The 17460-nt window shown below is 35.3% G+C and overlaps 1 protein-coding gene across 3 annotated transcripts in view; it reads right to left on the bottom strand.

Moving 5' to 3' along the window:
- The window catches only part of ANGPT1 (angiopoietin 1), a 231667-nt gene extending 214472 nt beyond the window's left edge, over positions 1–17195 (bottom strand). Inside the window, exon 1 of one of the 3 annotated variants that reach the window (XM_031439489.2) lies at positions 16448–17195. In XM_031439489.2, coding sequence (XP_031295349.1) covers positions 16448–16744 — 297 coding nt within the window. In that variant the 5' untranslated portion in view covers positions 16745–17195. The remainder of the gene's footprint in view (positions 1–16447) is intronic. The other 2 variants (XM_010981856.3, XM_010981857.3) reach the window with 2 other exon arrangements.
- Positions 17196–17460: the final 265 nt, after the last annotated feature.

Here is a 17460-nt window from a genome sequence, read left to right as displayed (position 1 = left end):
ATATTTACAAATTATACAACCACCCCTCTACTACCCACTCTCCACACACAAAGTCAGGGCTGTAATATATGTACAACTTTCCAAAATGAGGACAGCATCTATGCACAGAATTGAGAGGATAAAATAACACATTTACAGTGTCCATTCTAGGCTTGGTACATATTAAATGCTCAAAGTATTAGCTATTATTTTCTATTGCTATAGTTATTCAAGAATATAAACTTGTTCATTCAGCATTTTGTAGGGATTTTCTCTTGTCAAAATATGATGATTTTTAACAGCTACAGTCATGGTGTCACTGAAGACATGGCCTTTCATCATACAATCCCATGTTGGTATATCTGCTGGTTCTGCCATTTATTGCTTGTGGGAGCTTGTATGTGGTTTCCTCATTCAAAGCTATGGATAACACTGTTTATCTTTCAGAATTTTTTTAAATAGTAGAGATCATGTATGCAAGGTATCATAGTAAATACCAAATAAATAATAGTATCTATTGTTTCCAATGTTCCTGTTATGATACCTGCAGTGAACATGTTCATGTATATTACTTCTTCCTTCTTTTCAATTATTTCCCTCAGAATGACTCCCAGAAGTAGAATTACTTCAAAGAGTATAAAAAATAGTTATGTTCTCTGTATTTACTGTTACGCTGTTTTCCATTAAGTTTGAACCAATATATAATGTAACAAGCAAAACCCCTCATATATTTAAAGAATGTTCCTATACCTGTTTCATTCAAGTCCAGATCCTATGCTCATCAGTTAAGAAAGGGAGACTCTGAGATGGATTTTATTGCAGTAATTCCACACTGCTGGGATTTCAACAGATGCTGCTAACTCATTTTACATTTGGGAGACCACCAGTCAGCCAAGCTCAAAACAGCTTTCAGAAACATCTGGATTTAAACTTACAGCCTAAACATGACAGGTTAAGTAGTATATAGTTATAAAATAGCTTCATGCCTTGATTCTCAAAAATCTGAATTCACTGAGATTTTTACAATTTTTAAATGATCAGAAAAATTTCAAACATTTAGAATCACATAAACCACATTGTGTATTATTTTGGTATTTTGGACTTGTTGTTGACTTGGAGTTTACGAAGGCTCAGAGGATTTTTACAAACACTATTTTGAAGGTAGAAAAATCCTTATTAATAAATATTTTACTCAAAGGAGTACTAAGATCTATGCAATCTTCAAGTTACATTTATTGAATCTTAATTTATGTTGAAGTGAAATATTTATCTAATAAAAACAGAAAAAGGCTTAAAAACCAACACTTATGATATTCTATCCATATCATGAGCCTTACTGAAAGGATAGCTTCTGGAAGGCAGAGCTCATGTCTATTGCATACTCTCCAATGATTACCATAGTGTTCGGTTCCATAGCAATAAGCCCTGCACATATGTTTAAGTTTCTCTAATGTATTACCCCAAACTTTAGTGGCTTGCCATTCAATTATGCTCATTAGGCTCACAGACCTAAGGATTTCAGACAAGGTATAGTAGGGATGAGTTATTCCTACTCCATGATGTCTGGGACTTTAACTCCACATCTGGAGGTAACATAGTGAGCAGGGGCTGGAATCATCTGAAGGCTCATTCACACACGTGGCTAGTGCTTGGGCTGGAATAACTCAAAAATGGATACTTGCTAACCAGAGTACCTACGTACAGACTTTCGATGTGGCTTGACCTCCTTACAACATGGTGGCCTTTAGATAGTTGGACCTCTAACATAGCAGCTCAGAGATCCAAGCATGAATACTGTAATCAACAAGATGAAAACTGAAGTGCCTTTTATGACTCAGACAGATTCAAAGGGAAGGGAATTCTTTACAGGATGATATCATGTAAGACATAATACTACTTATGACATAATACTATAAATATATACATATACAATACTATTATAACCATCTTTGGACAATACAACCAACAATTACCCTCTAGTAGTTTTCTAACTATTTAACTTACACACTTTCCACCTGTTACATTAAAAATTGCGTTTTTTGAATAGGCTTTGGTTCTAAATTTAAAAGCTATATAAAGTGCTTTAAACTACACCTTCCTCAAAGATTCTGAGTGTCCACTGAATGGACAGGTAGGACTTACGAATCTTTCTGATAGAAAATCACCTCTTTGCCATTGGTTTCTCAATTACTGCCCAGTAATCAGAGAAAGACTAAGCATATATTAATCTCATTTTCTACGGGGGATATTTTGTATTTGAACAGAAGAGAAATCCTCAAAATATTTGGTAAATTATTTGAAACATAAACAATTTTAGAATGTACTTACAGAGTTTATTTGAATTTTTTAGTTAATTATGATATCTTTTTTGGTCATGACTTTCAAAATTAGATTAAGTGGAAGATATTTAAAAACAGAATAATATATAGGGATATTTTATGCTCAGGATAATTAATTTCCATAGTGACCTTTTCCCCTGAAAATTGCACAAGTTTGATTTGTGAACTCAAAGTATATAAGCTTTAGTACCTTATTAAACATAATGGTCACAAATAAAGAATTTCCCTTTCTCTCTGCCATTGAGACTTCTTAGCTCCAATATGTATTCAATTCTCAGTTAAGAGCTTTATTGAGGACTGAGTGTGGGATTTCTACTTCTATTGTCAACTTTATTCATTTATTTGAACCAAAGTCTATTTAGTTCATTAGTTTATCTTGACTGTAAGTAAGAAATAAAGACAGTTTCACCTTCATAAGTGTTTATTAATTTTTTGTTCTTTTTTCTAAGCATAAACCTGGAATCAATGATTATATTTATATACTTAAGAACTAAAATAAAGTAGGATTAAAAATACATACGGCATATGGTCATTTTCCTAGAAATACTACAAACAGGACCCTAATTCATTAGTGTTGAAATAGTAAGCCATCTCCTCTATTGACTATATTTTATCCCTGTTTGGTCTTTAACTGAAAGAAATACAATCTAGGACTACAAGGTTGTGTTTATAAGTAAAAATGCAGATAAACTAGTTTAAAATATTATCTTTATTTGTATAGCCATATCAGAGTAACCTCAACTGAGGCAGTTTGTGTAAGCAACTCACTTATTTGGAAAAATGTAAAAACAGCAATTAATTTTTTGCCTCTGACATATTTTTAAATTGAAATAAAATTTTGTATCCAGTCAGGAATGATTCCAGGAAATAGTTTTCCTAAGAACATAGCTTTCTTACAGCAATTTTTATACATGCATGGCAAATTATTTTGATCTCCAAAGAAGGTTATTTATTCTGATATTTTCTCCAAAAACTTAGAGGAAAGTATCATTCATTTAAACCTCTTTCCCACCCTCCATTATTCAAAATTTATTTTAATTTGTGAAGGAAAAGTGGGAGAGATATAAATAATGAAGAGCTTTAGAGTTAACCACTCAGAATACTTGGGCTCAAAATCTGTATCTGTCTCAAAGTAAATATTTAACATTTAAAAAATTATTTTACGTCACTGGTCCTCAGTTTGCTTATCTATAAAATAGATATAATACCTACTATATATAAAAATGTATTTGCTTATCTGTTTGGCTGTTGACACTGCTTAGTCGAGGTAGACTTATTAATATCCTTTTGTTACTAAATACATTTCTTAATGGAATGTCATTTTCATACTTGCTTTTGGGACAGAACATCTGCCCTCTGCAGATAAACTGATTTATTCCATACACAAAGCAATAGCAATTTCACTGGCAAGAAGTATAGTTATGTTACATGGATGAGATAAACCACACCATAACCATCTGTCCAGATACAGTACAAATTACAGAACTAAATATGGGAGGTCACTTCCCAACTTATATTAATTAATATGTATTTGCTACTTTGTCAGCTAACTCTTGAGAGGAGATAAAAGTATCAGACACAATAGATGAAAGATGAAAAATATGGAGAGGATACTGAAAGAAAATCTTAAAATTGAACGTTTTAATCCTTAAAACTTTCCTGCAAATTGGGAAAAGGTCCTTGTTATTATTCATCATTAGCACTAGGATCCTTCAGACCACTTCGCTGACCAAAAAGTTGCCCCCATATAGTTTGCGCACCAGAGCATGCATTTGTTCACGAATATGTCCTACCAGTATCTTTGGGGAACATAGGTCGACATGCCACACACTGCTGATCCTTAGTGCTCCTTGGGAACGTGGGTCAAGCAAGCTGAGTTTTTTTGTTTTGTTTCTTATGTGTTTTAATCTGTCCCACTATGCTAAGGTGGATGATGAAAAAGCATGAATTCTGAATTCTGTTTTCTCCCCACCCTATTCTATCATTACTCTTCATTTGGACTCCATGAAGAAGAATGGACAGAGGAAAGTTACTCACGCAACTGATATTTATCAGCCATGAAGGCAGCAGCCCTCAAAGCCCAGGCATCTGAGTGGTCAGGCCTCTGAGATCAGGAAAAAGAGAGGAAGAGCCATCACAACTGCTAGCAAGTAGCAGTGTTTTGGCCTTGAACCAAAATACCAGAAATATTTCAATTAATAGGGACAATGATAAATAAAATAGGAAGTGAGATAAGAGGTCACTGCCTGAGAAAACAAGGCCTTTCTTCTCACTTTTACAACTCTCTGAATGACCCACAAAAGAAAGTGCATGCAAATAATATTTTAAGTTCCAGGATGTCTTTTGCTTTTCCAAGAAGGATTGCCCACAGATAAATCCAAGAGGGAGGCCATTAAATTGAACGGAAGATATTTAGAATAGGCAACTTCACCCCATGTAAAGCAATTGTTACTCTTTCTTTGTGTTTTAAAAGTTTTTAGATAAATAGTCAGATTCAATTAAGCTCTGTAACTTCAAGAGATGGTGCTTCTAAGGAGACAGGCGGGAAGGACTGCAGACGTGGGATTCCTTGGTCTGTTAACAGGCCTGTGGGAGGGAGAGAATTGGGCTATTGTGCTTCAATCAGCAGCATAACCTACATGTCACAGTCAATTTAACCACGAAGCTTTAGAGATAGGATGGGGACAAATGGTTGTCTGAAACAGAACTTCAGAAAGGGGCAACTGATTTAGTGTGAAAGAATTAAGGGTTGAGACACAAAAACTACCATAGGAAAAAAAAAATTTAAGTAGACAAGGTTTGAAGAGTGACAAGAGGAGACATCATAAAAGTTGCTGTAGCTAATTTCATAGATGGTTTAGAGCACAAGTCAGAGAGTCAGACTGCTTGGGATTGCATACAGGTCCTGTCACTTAGTCACTGAGGTAATGCTGGGCAAGTTACTTCCCGTCTCTGTGCCTCAGCTTTCTCATCTGCCATGTTGGAAAACTATCCTTATCTCCGGAAAATATTCAATGAATTAATACATATAGAGTTCTTTCAAAGGGCCTGATAGTTGGTAAAGGTGCTCAGCATTTAAACCTTACTATAACCCAGAACTGGTCGCAAGGAATAATTAATATTTACTTAGCATTTACTATGTAATAGGACTTATGCAAAGTAATTTATGTGACTTATGCTTACTCTTAACAATCATCCCATAATATAGGTACTATTATTTCCTCAGTTTTACCAGTAATGAAAATGAAGCATAGAGAAGTTATGAAACTTGCCCAAGGTCACATAGGAAGGAAATGATGCTGTCAAGATTCAAATCCAGGCAGTCTGGCTCTAGGTACAACATACTTCATCACTGTGTGGTTCTGTGTTCGTACTCGATATAGGAACTAGTGGACACAAACAATGCATCTGTTTTCATGTCTGTCTATTTCAATGGGTTTAGGCTTCTCAACAACAGGGGCTACAGTACCTAGCAGACCACCTTGTTCACAGCGCATATTTGATTAGATAACTGGCTAAGTGACCAACTATCCTTTGTTACTTGCAGGTGCTTAGCTCCATCACTCATGTCTGTATCCTAATATCCCATGACAGGACTCACTGCCATCTCCCATGAAGCAGTCTTCTGACAGGCTATAGTCTCAAGGCCCCTCACTGTGCCCCCCAGCCACCAATAAAGGGACAGTCACTGGTCTCCTGTTCTTTCACCCTCCGTCTTGTCCTTCCTGTCTCTAAAATTTCCACTCCATGGCCAGTATAAGGAGAATCACATAGGACTTTACTGAAGACAATACCAGAGGAGAGAAGAAGAATGAAAAGCACCCAGGCCTGGAACCAGTTCCTTTGAGTTCTTTTGTCTTTCCAGCTCCGAGGACTGCCTTACCACCTCTCTTTTCCAGTTTTCAAGCCTCAGAAGTCTCCAAAGTGCAGAATGGGCAAGCTGATGTTTGAAAAAAAAGCAGGCCACTGGGAAGCCAGGAAAAAATATTAGAACTTGCATTTCTAATACAATAAGCAAGTTAATAATAAATTCATAAAAGACCTGACTTTAGAAACTTCACCCCATCAGTCTATCAAATGGCTGTGCATTATTCATCTCCTAAAGAAAGAGAAAAAGCTCCATAGAATGAATGGAATTGAAGACATTGCTTTCTTATGATTAGTCTCTTTCAGCATATTATGATACGTTGCAGCTTAGGTGTGTTTGGGAAAGTGGATTGATTCAAGGATGATTTTATCTAGTCTTAACTGAACTAACCTTCACAGTCAGGATAGTCTCTTTAAAACTACTAAATAGCCAGCACATATGAACAAGAAAATGGCAATTCTGGTAAGTGTCATATGCTAGAAATAAAAAACAAAGATTAGCTGAGTCAATCTAACAAGTCTTTGAAAATTTTGAAAATATCAAAATGCCTGCTTAAAACTCATATTTCCTTTCACTATCCTTAACAATGAATTCTGTTCTAAGTGAATATTGTATTATATTGTATTGTAGCTTGAGATATTAAGTAATCAATGTAATTTATGCTCCTAAATTTAAAACAGCGAAGTACACACTATCATGAAATTGGATAATTTGGAAAATAGGTTAAGTTATACAATTTGTCACTAATTATCCACAAATTGTCTATTGTCTTAACATATTTGGGTCATGTTAAGTATGTTAAACAATGCATCTGTTTTCATGTCTATTTCAATGGGTTTAGGCTTCTCAACAACAGGGGCTATAGAACCTAGCAGACCACCTCTCAACACTTCTGAGTCTAGAACAACCTGCATTGTTTTTTTTTTTTTTGTAATTTACACATTAATATTCTTAAGCTGTTTTGGACATTCTTACAATCAGCTTGCTAAAAAATATTCCAACTATCAAGTGCTATGTTTCTTCCTGTCTGCCAGTAGATTGGTATTGGCAACTTTACCTACCTAATATTTGATTATTTGCAAGTTTCATTGCCGCCATCTTGAAATTGTATTCCATTGAACACATACAGTCCCTTGAACGATGCCTCTGGGGAAAGGGCTGAAGAAGAGGGTCATGGCTGGGCCTCATTCCAGTTCTCCTCTATTCCCTTGATTTACATTTAGATTACATATTAAGTTTCTGCCTAATAATATGCTTGGAAATAGGGTTCCACTGCTAAGAAATATTTAAAATTCATCAGCTCATTTGTTAAAAAATATTAAGCCTCCACTCTGTCATTATTAACATTTTAAAGTTATTAAATATTCAATTTATTCAATAAATTATTCATTAATACTATAAACATTAAAACTACTGCTTATTACAGCTGTTATTGATATTTAAAAAATGAGTAAAAGTAGAAAATAAAGAAAAGACTGGTGATATTAGTAATAAAGATAGAATCCTCACCTCTCATGTCTGTCAATTGAGATAAGGTAGATGTAAGGTCTGCTGGGTGCAGCAAATCTTAAGCTGCAATAAATATCCATTGGATTTTAATCTAGTCAACTGTATATTAATAGTGAAGACAAAAACAGTGTTGAAATGTTTTATAAAATTTTGGAACTTTCTTTAAAGGTTTAGAAGTTAAATGTAATTTGGGATTTTAAAATATTTATTTGTTCTCTGGAAATGGTAACCCTCCAATAATCTTTAGGGTCTAGTTTTATAATTCAACTCATTCAGCTTTCATAAACAAAATAGAGACTATAAAGTGTAAACCTTTCTAATGAGTTAAACCACATATAAAACAAAACTTCAAAATACACCACCCTCCAAAATTATCATCAGCTGTTCCACAGAAATACATAGTAAGTTTATCTATTTGATGCCAGTGAGTTTGATGACTTACATGTAAACATTACTTACAACTCAGGACAATCACATTTCATTTGCATTTTATTAATACTTCAGCTACTGATTTACTTTAGACACAGTTTGATGCTTGTGCTAATTTTCATGCACTTTCAATAGTTAAACACAAATGTCAATACATGCCAATGTAGATCTGCAGTAAGTGGCCTGCATAATCATATGGTATATATAAAAAGTAACAATTATTACATACATTTTACTCTCCAATACTTACTGCCAAAAGAAAAGATCTGCATAAGCCTAAACACATTATAGATGAAATTATTAGCTACCAGTTGGGATGTATCTGGCTATATATGTTTTTCATCACTTTTTCAGTTAAATATTACCTTTTCTTATGTTTGAAGGAAGGAATCAGATCATTTGGCTAGGTAACAAAGACCAAAGAAACCTGAAAACCTCTCAAGTCTAATATTTCTATGTAAGAATTAGAGAAGAGTGTTTAGGTACAGAGCCTCCAAATTTAAAGAAAAGATAATCCATGGAGTGCTTCATTCTTTAGAAACCTCTTTGATAAGGGAGGGGGCACATCTTTTGTACAATTTGTAAAGAGATTTAAACATTAAGAGGCCCTCCCTCCTTCAGACCATGGGGCTAGAACCAAAGAGAGCTTGGAACTTTCCAACTTCACAGCAAACGATAATCTTGTATTGGAACAAGAGGCAAGGATGACTCAGAGTGTAATTAGAGTTGTGCGTGTAATCAAATGACACAATACAGCTTGTGGTATTAAAAAAAAGAAAAGAAAAGTAAAGAAGACAAGGCCCAGGAGAAGACTGCTAATGTTTAGAGACAAGGCCTCGCAAAAAGAAAACAGAAGTTCCTTAATTAGCAAATTATAGCATAGGGGCTGATAAACTTCTGTACTTTATAGCTGAGCCTCCCACTTGTAGCTCCTCCCTGCTCATCATCTACCCAAATGGGAACACTTGTAATGTTTACATCTAAAACAAATGACAAAAGGAGGAAAGGTTTCTAAATAGACTGAATATAAAAGGCTGAACCTGAAGTTCCATTTCTATGAAAATAGAATGTCTCCGATGTTTTGTCAACATTCTTGCTAATGCCACAACCAACATGATGAAACAGGCACATAAAGCAGAATACCATGGCACCCAGACTTGTTTATCCAGAGGCTGCTGATTTGCATTGTTACTCAGGTGCTTTTTCTTTTTTTAAGATATATCTGTTTTGGAATATTTTTCTCTTCACATGAAGATGGGCAGGGAATTAAAAAAAAAAAAAAAAAAAGACATGAAATTTCCCTCCCTGTACTGTAAAATGTCACCTCACAGCATGTCCCAATACTAAGCCAAGAAATGGCTTAGACAGGCTCTCTGCCAACTGGCATGGGCCTGAAGATTACTTGGCTTCCTGGAGGGCCATCTTTTTCCCACACAAGAAACCTCACAATTTACCTTGCAATGGCCCCAGTGTTAATACTATATTCCTTTTGTGATGCAGAACAGGGGTCAGCAAACTTTTTCAGTAAAAGGCTGGATATCAAATTTTAAGCTCTGTGGACCAGTTGGTCACTATTGTAACTCCTCAACTATGCCGTTGGAGGAAGAAAACAGCCATAGATAATACATAAGTAAATGGCTTGGCTCTGTTTCAATAAAACTTTATTTACAAATGGATAGACAATATATTAAGGAATGCATGTGGTTGAATGCCAGTAAAACTTTATTTACAAACATAGGTGGTGGGCTGAATTTAGTCCAAGGGACATAATTTGCTGACCCTTGAAACAGCACACAGAAACTCAGGATTAATTAAAATTTCCCCCATTACATAGTAGTGTAATGTATAGAACACAGTTAAGCCTCATTTTCATACATATATTTAATTACAGTCAAAATTTGTCCATGGAACTCATTGATTTCTCTAGTTATTAAAAAAAAAATAGTATTCTTTCCAACTACATCCCAGGCATTGTACAAGAAAAGTGATCTACTATCAAAATAATAAATAAAATAATAAATAAGAACTGCTGAACAAGACAGGTACAGTCTCTGCCTCATAGAGTATAAGGTCTGGGAGACTATATTCTGCAAATATTTACTGAGGTCCTACTATGTGCCATGCACTCTTCTAAGAGTGACATATACTGCAAGGAACAAGATAAACAAGAACCTCTTGTGTTGACATTCTTAGTAGAGGGAGACAAAACAAATTATGTGGCAAACAATAAGGAATAAAAGGACATAGTGGTAAATGTCTTGAAGAAATAATACATGTATTATGATAGAAAGTCACTTAGCAAAGTGAGGGAAAGTGATAGGTAATGGTACTCAGAGAAGACTCTACGAAGATTTCTGAGCAAAGACCTGAATGAAGAGAAAGCCATTCATGCGGAGACCTGGGGCAAGAATTTTCCTAGCTAAGTAAACCATGTGAATTCCCTGAGACAGGATGAGCTGCTCTGCTGGAGACACAAGAAGGTTAAAGTCATTTGAATGTCTGGAATGAGGGAAAGGTGGTAAATAGTGAATCCAGAGAGGAGTGTGGAGGCGGATTATATAGGACCTCATGGTAAAGACTTTGGATTTTATTCTTACATAATGGAAAACTGCAGGGGGATTTTAAGGAAAAGAATGGCACATTCTTTTTTATTATAAATTACATTTAACTAATAATTACATATGACATAAGTGCTACTAAAAGACAGCTCAACATGAAATGGCACAGTCAGAAGTAAGGAAGGTCTGCAATCACCCAAGAAAAGAACCTACTTGCCATGCTCCTGAAACCTGAGATCCCTCAATGGAGACAGTTTAGGGAAAGGTTTGCTCCCTCCTACAGAGAAACCTGAAAAGTTGTTATAGCTCCAAATGCCCAACTTCTGAGGCCCAGAAAGTCTTTCTGACTTCTTGGATCTTTGGAATCTAAAATATAACAAGCAAACAATAAAACCTAACTACTTATTGAAAAGTTAATACAGAGGCATTAACTAAAGAGCTTCTACTTGACTTGGAAATCAGGCGTTATTCTCAAAGTTGGCAGGGAAATACAACTGGGTTTAAAAGACAATTATTCCTATTAACCTTTCCTGGCAATTGCCTTTTAATTCCTATTTCTATGCATAAATCACATATGCATATTTTTTTCAAATTTAGTGACAATTAAAAAAAACATACTTATCAATTGTCTGCTTATTTTACACATTCTGGAAGTCCCTCCATATATTTATTTAAAATACAGAGCATCTCTCTGGCTTAGTTTTGCAGTCACCAGCCACCAAAACAAGGCATAGATGAGAAGTCACTTCTAGTTACTGAGATTCACATATGCACATATTATATGTAAATACACGCCACTGTTGTATGCAGTAAATGTTTGCCTACTGGTCTGAAGTATAAAATTCTTTGTTGTCCCACAGGGAGATCAATTTCACCCTCAAGTAACTTAGAAGCAAACTTTAGCATCTGAAAGCAGTTACAAGGTCCCTTAAGTTGCATCATTTTATACTTAGCACCACACACTTGAGCACTTAATGTTTTTTTAAAATTTTCATATTATCATAACAGAGACACTGTTCAGACACTTACTAAACATCGTCGGAGATGTAAAGATGGATAAAGAGATATTTGTTACAGCCTAGGGATTTACAGTCTAAGTAGGCAAACAGCTCTCAAAACAAATACTGAAAATGACAATAGCCATACAACAGGGAAATGCAGTGTTAACATGATACATGCAATATGATAACACAGGAGAACTTAGCCTGGGATGCTAAGGGGAGTATGGGGACATTTCATGGAGAAACAGTCAACAAAGCTGACTCTTAATGAATAATTAAGAGGACAAATGGAGAGACTGTAGAAGTTTTTAAGATCCTAGACTAAATACAATTTGGATAATTAATAACCACCTAATCTAGACCCTTTATCTTTAATATTAGGACAAAAATAATTGTAGGATGTAGTTGAAGGGGAGCAGAATAAGTCACCCTAATAAATGCCTTTTTGACATAAGGATTATTTCAGGCTGATTATTTTTAAGAAACAGCAGACACAGAAAAAACTCTGGAAACCAAGTAGAAATTATCCTTTTATAAGAGAAATTTACATTTATAAGTGAAATTTCCATTTGTAAGGGTGTCTCCCTTTCTGTACCATGAAGAGAATGACTAAATCTCTAGCAACTCTATCAATGAAAAGGCATGGACTTAAATCTTCATAACAACCAACCCTTGTTTACTGTGCTTTGCCTGAAAACCAGGCTCTCCTCACTGAACATCTCTTTGTCTTTAGCTGGAGACAATATTTAAGGTGGCAGGTTGGGTCATTTGGGGGAGTTACTCAGTTTTCCTAGGTATCTCCCATGTATACAGAAGGTATACCAGTTATTAACCTTCCATTTGTTTGTCTCCTGTTAGTATGGTTTTTTTTTTTTCATTACAGAAGGGTCTTAGCCATGAACCTGAGAGGGTAGAGAGAAAATTATTCTTCCTCCCCCATGTAGTCCTTGTTTAAAAGACAACAAAATCTACTTAGGGAGGTAAGGTATACAATTCAAAATGTTAATAATACATAGTAAAGTGTAGACTGCAACACACAGACAGTGCATCCATTTATTCAATCAACAAATAATTATTATCTATGTGCTATGGATCATATACTATTCTAGGCCCTGGGGAAATGACAGTGAACAAACATATAAGGTCACTGGCCTCATGGAAGCCACATTCTAGAGGATAATAATATGAGTAAAATATGTGTAATACAAATATAATCTTCAAAAAGACTATCATCATCATTAATATGTTTCAGGTAATAGTATGCTGAAACTTAATTCTCTGAAGCAAAGAATTTAATAGAGATTACACAACTAGAGGATGCTGTTAGTCCAAAAATGCTGTCAATAGAAAAATTTAGCCAAACACTTCATTAGAAGTTGTTCACGTATGAAAATGTTTTGGATGGCAATTCATAACTACATTTCCTACTAATAATCATCAATTCATCAATTATAGTTAGTATGAAATATTTATAGCATAAGATCCTTGCTCTCTGTTACGAGGTATGTTTTTGACTCAATGTATTCATACTTTCAACCAAAAAAGAAAAGACATCATTTGGCAAAAGTAAAACAGACTTTCTAAGAATTCCCCCCAATTCTAGAACATTATATATTTTAAATCTGAATATTTTAAATACATATATTTGTGAACTTTGGGTATATGAGACAAAGAAAATAACAGTTCAAGAAGCACAGGATGTGAACTAGACATTAAATAACAGACATTTCTCTGTCACAGAAGGTAGAAAGGAATCATGAGAAAGTGGCAAAGACACAAAGACCTTCTGTACTTATTGTTACTATCCCAAGATCTGGTCACTCTCCGGTACTGCATATAGTTTGCTAACAATGCTAAAAAGAGCTATATAACAGAAGAGAGTCAAACCTAGACAAACAGCCCAAGTGTTTCACTAAATAAAAATGTGATTTTTGAACAATTATTTATATTGTTTTTCTCCATTTGACAAGTGAGGATAAAGCTATCAACCTATTTCATATTGGTGTTAATCGACAAGTTATCATAGAAAGTTGATCTCTTAGAATTAAATCCATCACATCAAAAGACAAGTGCCATGACAGTTCCAGGACTTAAGATGCCCAACACATCCTTCGCCCTGTTGCCTACCTTGCTTCTCATCTTGTTCAGCTGAAAGACCAAAAGTTAAGGAATAAGATTGGGAAGTATAAATCTCACAAAGTGACTTTTAGTAACAGCCAGTGTCTTGTGAAGAATATTTAAAAGAGTCCAGTTTACAAAATATCAAGAAAAGTAACAGATTAACATAAATTATCATCTGGCTTTTTCTATCATTCATAATACACTTTCTGCATCAAATAATTTCTTGATAGTGATGGCATGAGCTGCATAATAATCACCGTGTGTGATTAATTATTTTGTCGAATAAATGGATAAATTAATTACATTTACACTGATAGCCTCAGTTTCTGCAGTGCACTGCTTTTTATACTAACAGAACTACTGGAAATCAAAATAGAAGTAGAACAAATTACAGTATTAAGCATACCAAATAGTTACAACAAAAAAGATTTCCATTTGAATTATCAAAATAAATACATTACATGAAATTTAGAACTTGAAGTCAAGAAAATCTCTAATTAAGGGAAACTTATGAGAGCCTTTAGCAAGTCCTTTACTGAAGGCATTTATTTGGTTTCTTGATCCTCTGACCAATCGCATTAACAATGACAAAAGATATGCAAATTTGAACGGACAATAGTCTAGCCAAACTGCTCTGACTCACTCCAACAGGGACATTTTCAGCATAATTCAGCTTGATTCATGCTAGCAAGGGTCTGTATAACCAAAGAACATTTTCATAGTTATGCTTGGCTATAATCTGAAAACTATGCCATCATCATTGACCAAGAACAATGCAAACAAAAATCAAATCTATTTCACACATTAAATTAACATATGAAGCATGCTCATGATTTAAGCCCAATGGAATCATGTATTTACCCTTTACTGCTGAATAATTGCATAGCAACAAAAGATATGCATTACTATGTTTGAATCACCATCTGATTGTATATTTTAAGCAAACAAAATATTACATTTTTGGTAGAATAGCTCATTAAAGACAATTTGCAACTAACTTTCCCTCCCCACCTCCCTCAATGAATCCAAGCTAATTTATAATGCTTGAATTCTCATTAAACACTATATAGGCAGTATACTGAGAATAGTAATAAGCTATTCAACCAAATTCATTTGTTCATGATGGAAATAAGTTTTACCAAAGGGAAAAAAAGGTATCCTATTATAACCTGCTGCTATAATTAGTGCCTGAAATTTAAGCTACATTATCAAAAGATGGCAGAATTCTGTGTCCTTTCTATTATTTTGCCTATTTATGGATTTCTTCACCTGTAATCTACAACAGAAAGATTAAGTAAAATTCCAGGTTTGGAAACTCTAAAACTACTAAGTTTCAGTTAACTTCTCAAATAAAATAACAGTGATCTTAGTTCAGTCCCTAGTGGACAAAAGTAAAATAACTATTACTAGACATGATTCAGCAGGCGGTGATCTAAGTGAGCGTGACCACACAGGAACAAAAAAGAGCATTTGTCCTCTCCCTATCTTTTATCTTCTTAAAGGATCTGTTCTGTTAACAGACTAACTTAAGGAAGACTAGACTGGTTGCGTTCCTACCCATACACACCAAGTGAATTTTTAGTGTCCCACAAATGGGACACTGACATTGCCACCGTTCTAGTGACACATTTGAATACACTTGTTATCTGCTGCTTACCTGTTACACAATTAAACAGAGAGCAAAGAGGGAATGAACTACAGAGAGTGCATTCTTTCTTTATAGGTAAGTTTTCAACAAAAACTTTTAAATGGTTTATAGAGAAATAACTGAATAAAATGCTTAATTTGATTTTTATAAATTGGGATTAAATGCATACTCAACATTAATACTGAGAGAGAAAATTATTTTTCCTCATGGCACTGTGTGTAACTACAACATTCTGAGGAAAGAGATACTTCAGGAATATAGTAAAGTCTACATGTTGCGTTAAGCCCAAATCTGCAGGTGCATGTCTTCAGGAACAGCCACCAGCAGCTCAATTTTTCCTTTCATAGTGAGAATACAACCTCTTTCTGATGAGTTCACATTAAAATACCTCTTCCTGATTTTTTTCTCAAGGACAAAAGAAATATATGACAGAAATCAGCCCTCTACTATTCTATTTCCTAAAATTGTTTTTTTACATACACATACAATATCTCCAATCAAATATCATACTTTATACTTACTCTCATTCCATGTTAACTTTACTAGAGGTTGAAAAACAAGTATTTGGTGATGATTCTCTGTCCTAGCTGCACAAAATTGCATGGTGTAAAATCTATTTGATCTTAAACTAGTATTACTGTTATTATTTTTTTTTTTACCACTTTGCTCAAGATATACAAGCTTTTTTTCAAGGTAGGTTTTGACAGTCAGAAAACTCAAGCTAAATTTTAAGTAACAGAAAACCAGAAATGTCATAAAATATGCCAGTGTTAGGCACACAAACGGGGTGCCACCGTACCTTCACAGGCTTGCAGGAGCCTAAAATCCTTGGCTTCCTGTGAAGCCTCAGGGAGAGAGCCGTCTTACATTTGCAAACACTGCCCCCCTGGAGCAAAAGGTAAACACACAAATGCCCCTCTATGGAACTCTAAGTCAGCTGCAGTGGAAGAACGGAAAAGGCTCCGTGCAATTAGAAACTGAAAGCAATCACTTACTTTTTGCAGCCACTGAGTATAATTTTCCATCACATGCTCCAGATGTTGAAGTTTCTGGGAAGAGAAATCCGGTTCCACGTGTGGAGCATCTCTCTGCAGAGCGTTTGTGTTGTACTGGTCTGTCGTACTCTCACGACAGTTCCCGTCATGTTCTGGAAGAATGAAAGTGTAGGCACACTGCCCATGTTGAATCCGGTTATATCTTCTCCCACCGTTTTCTGGACTTCGGCGCTGGTTGCTGCACCCTATGTGAGTCAGAATGGCAGCGAGGAAAGCAAAGGAAAGGAAAACTGTCATTGTACTGCCAGCACTCTCTTTCCGTGCCTCTCGCAAAACTTGCTCCTTGCCTTTCTTCTGACCTTTAAACTAGTTCTTTATTTCAGGTAAAACTGCTTGTTTGTTTGACTTTTTCCCTCTCAAAGAAAGATTTTGTAGAAGAATCACAGAAAACTAGCCATTTGTTAGCTTTGTTCTAAAATGTTATTTTTTTATTTTACTATAATGATAGTTTCCTTAGTTAAAACTTGAGATATTTATTGCATAAGTAGCTGAGATTTATTGTTTCCTCCCTGTGTAACCGTTCAGCGTGTTGCCTGCCTGAGTCAGCTGCGTGTACATATTCTAGACCCTTTCCTCTACCCTATCTGCTGCAGATCTGCTATTTTCTCCAGACCTCAGTGAGTTTTATTAAGGTTGCACATCCAAGCCAAGCTGGAAGCAGGCAGCCTTTCACAAGATGACTTGACAAGAATGCATGAGTGTGCCCCTATGCTAAGGATTGCTGATGGCTTGGAGCGGCTGGATCGTCTTACAAATTGGCTAGATGCGCATGACCTCGATCATGTATGGCCCTCCCGCCCCTTCCGCAGACAATTGCCTCCAGCCTTTAGCAGATTCACCGCAAATCAATAAATAGAGCAGTCCACCTTAATACACTTTTGGTGCGCATGCTGACCTACTAAAATCTAGAAAACTAGAAGTACGTTTTTAAAGTTCTACTAACTGGGGAACCC

This window comes from Camelus dromedarius, chromosome 20 (genome assembly GCF_036321535.1).
Source record: "Camelus dromedarius isolate mCamDro1 chromosome 20, mCamDro1.pat, whole genome shotgun sequence".
Lineage (NCBI taxonomy): Eukaryota > Metazoa > Chordata > Mammalia > Artiodactyla > Camelidae > Camelus > Camelus dromedarius.
This window is presented reverse-complemented; position numbering and strand designations above follow the sequence as displayed.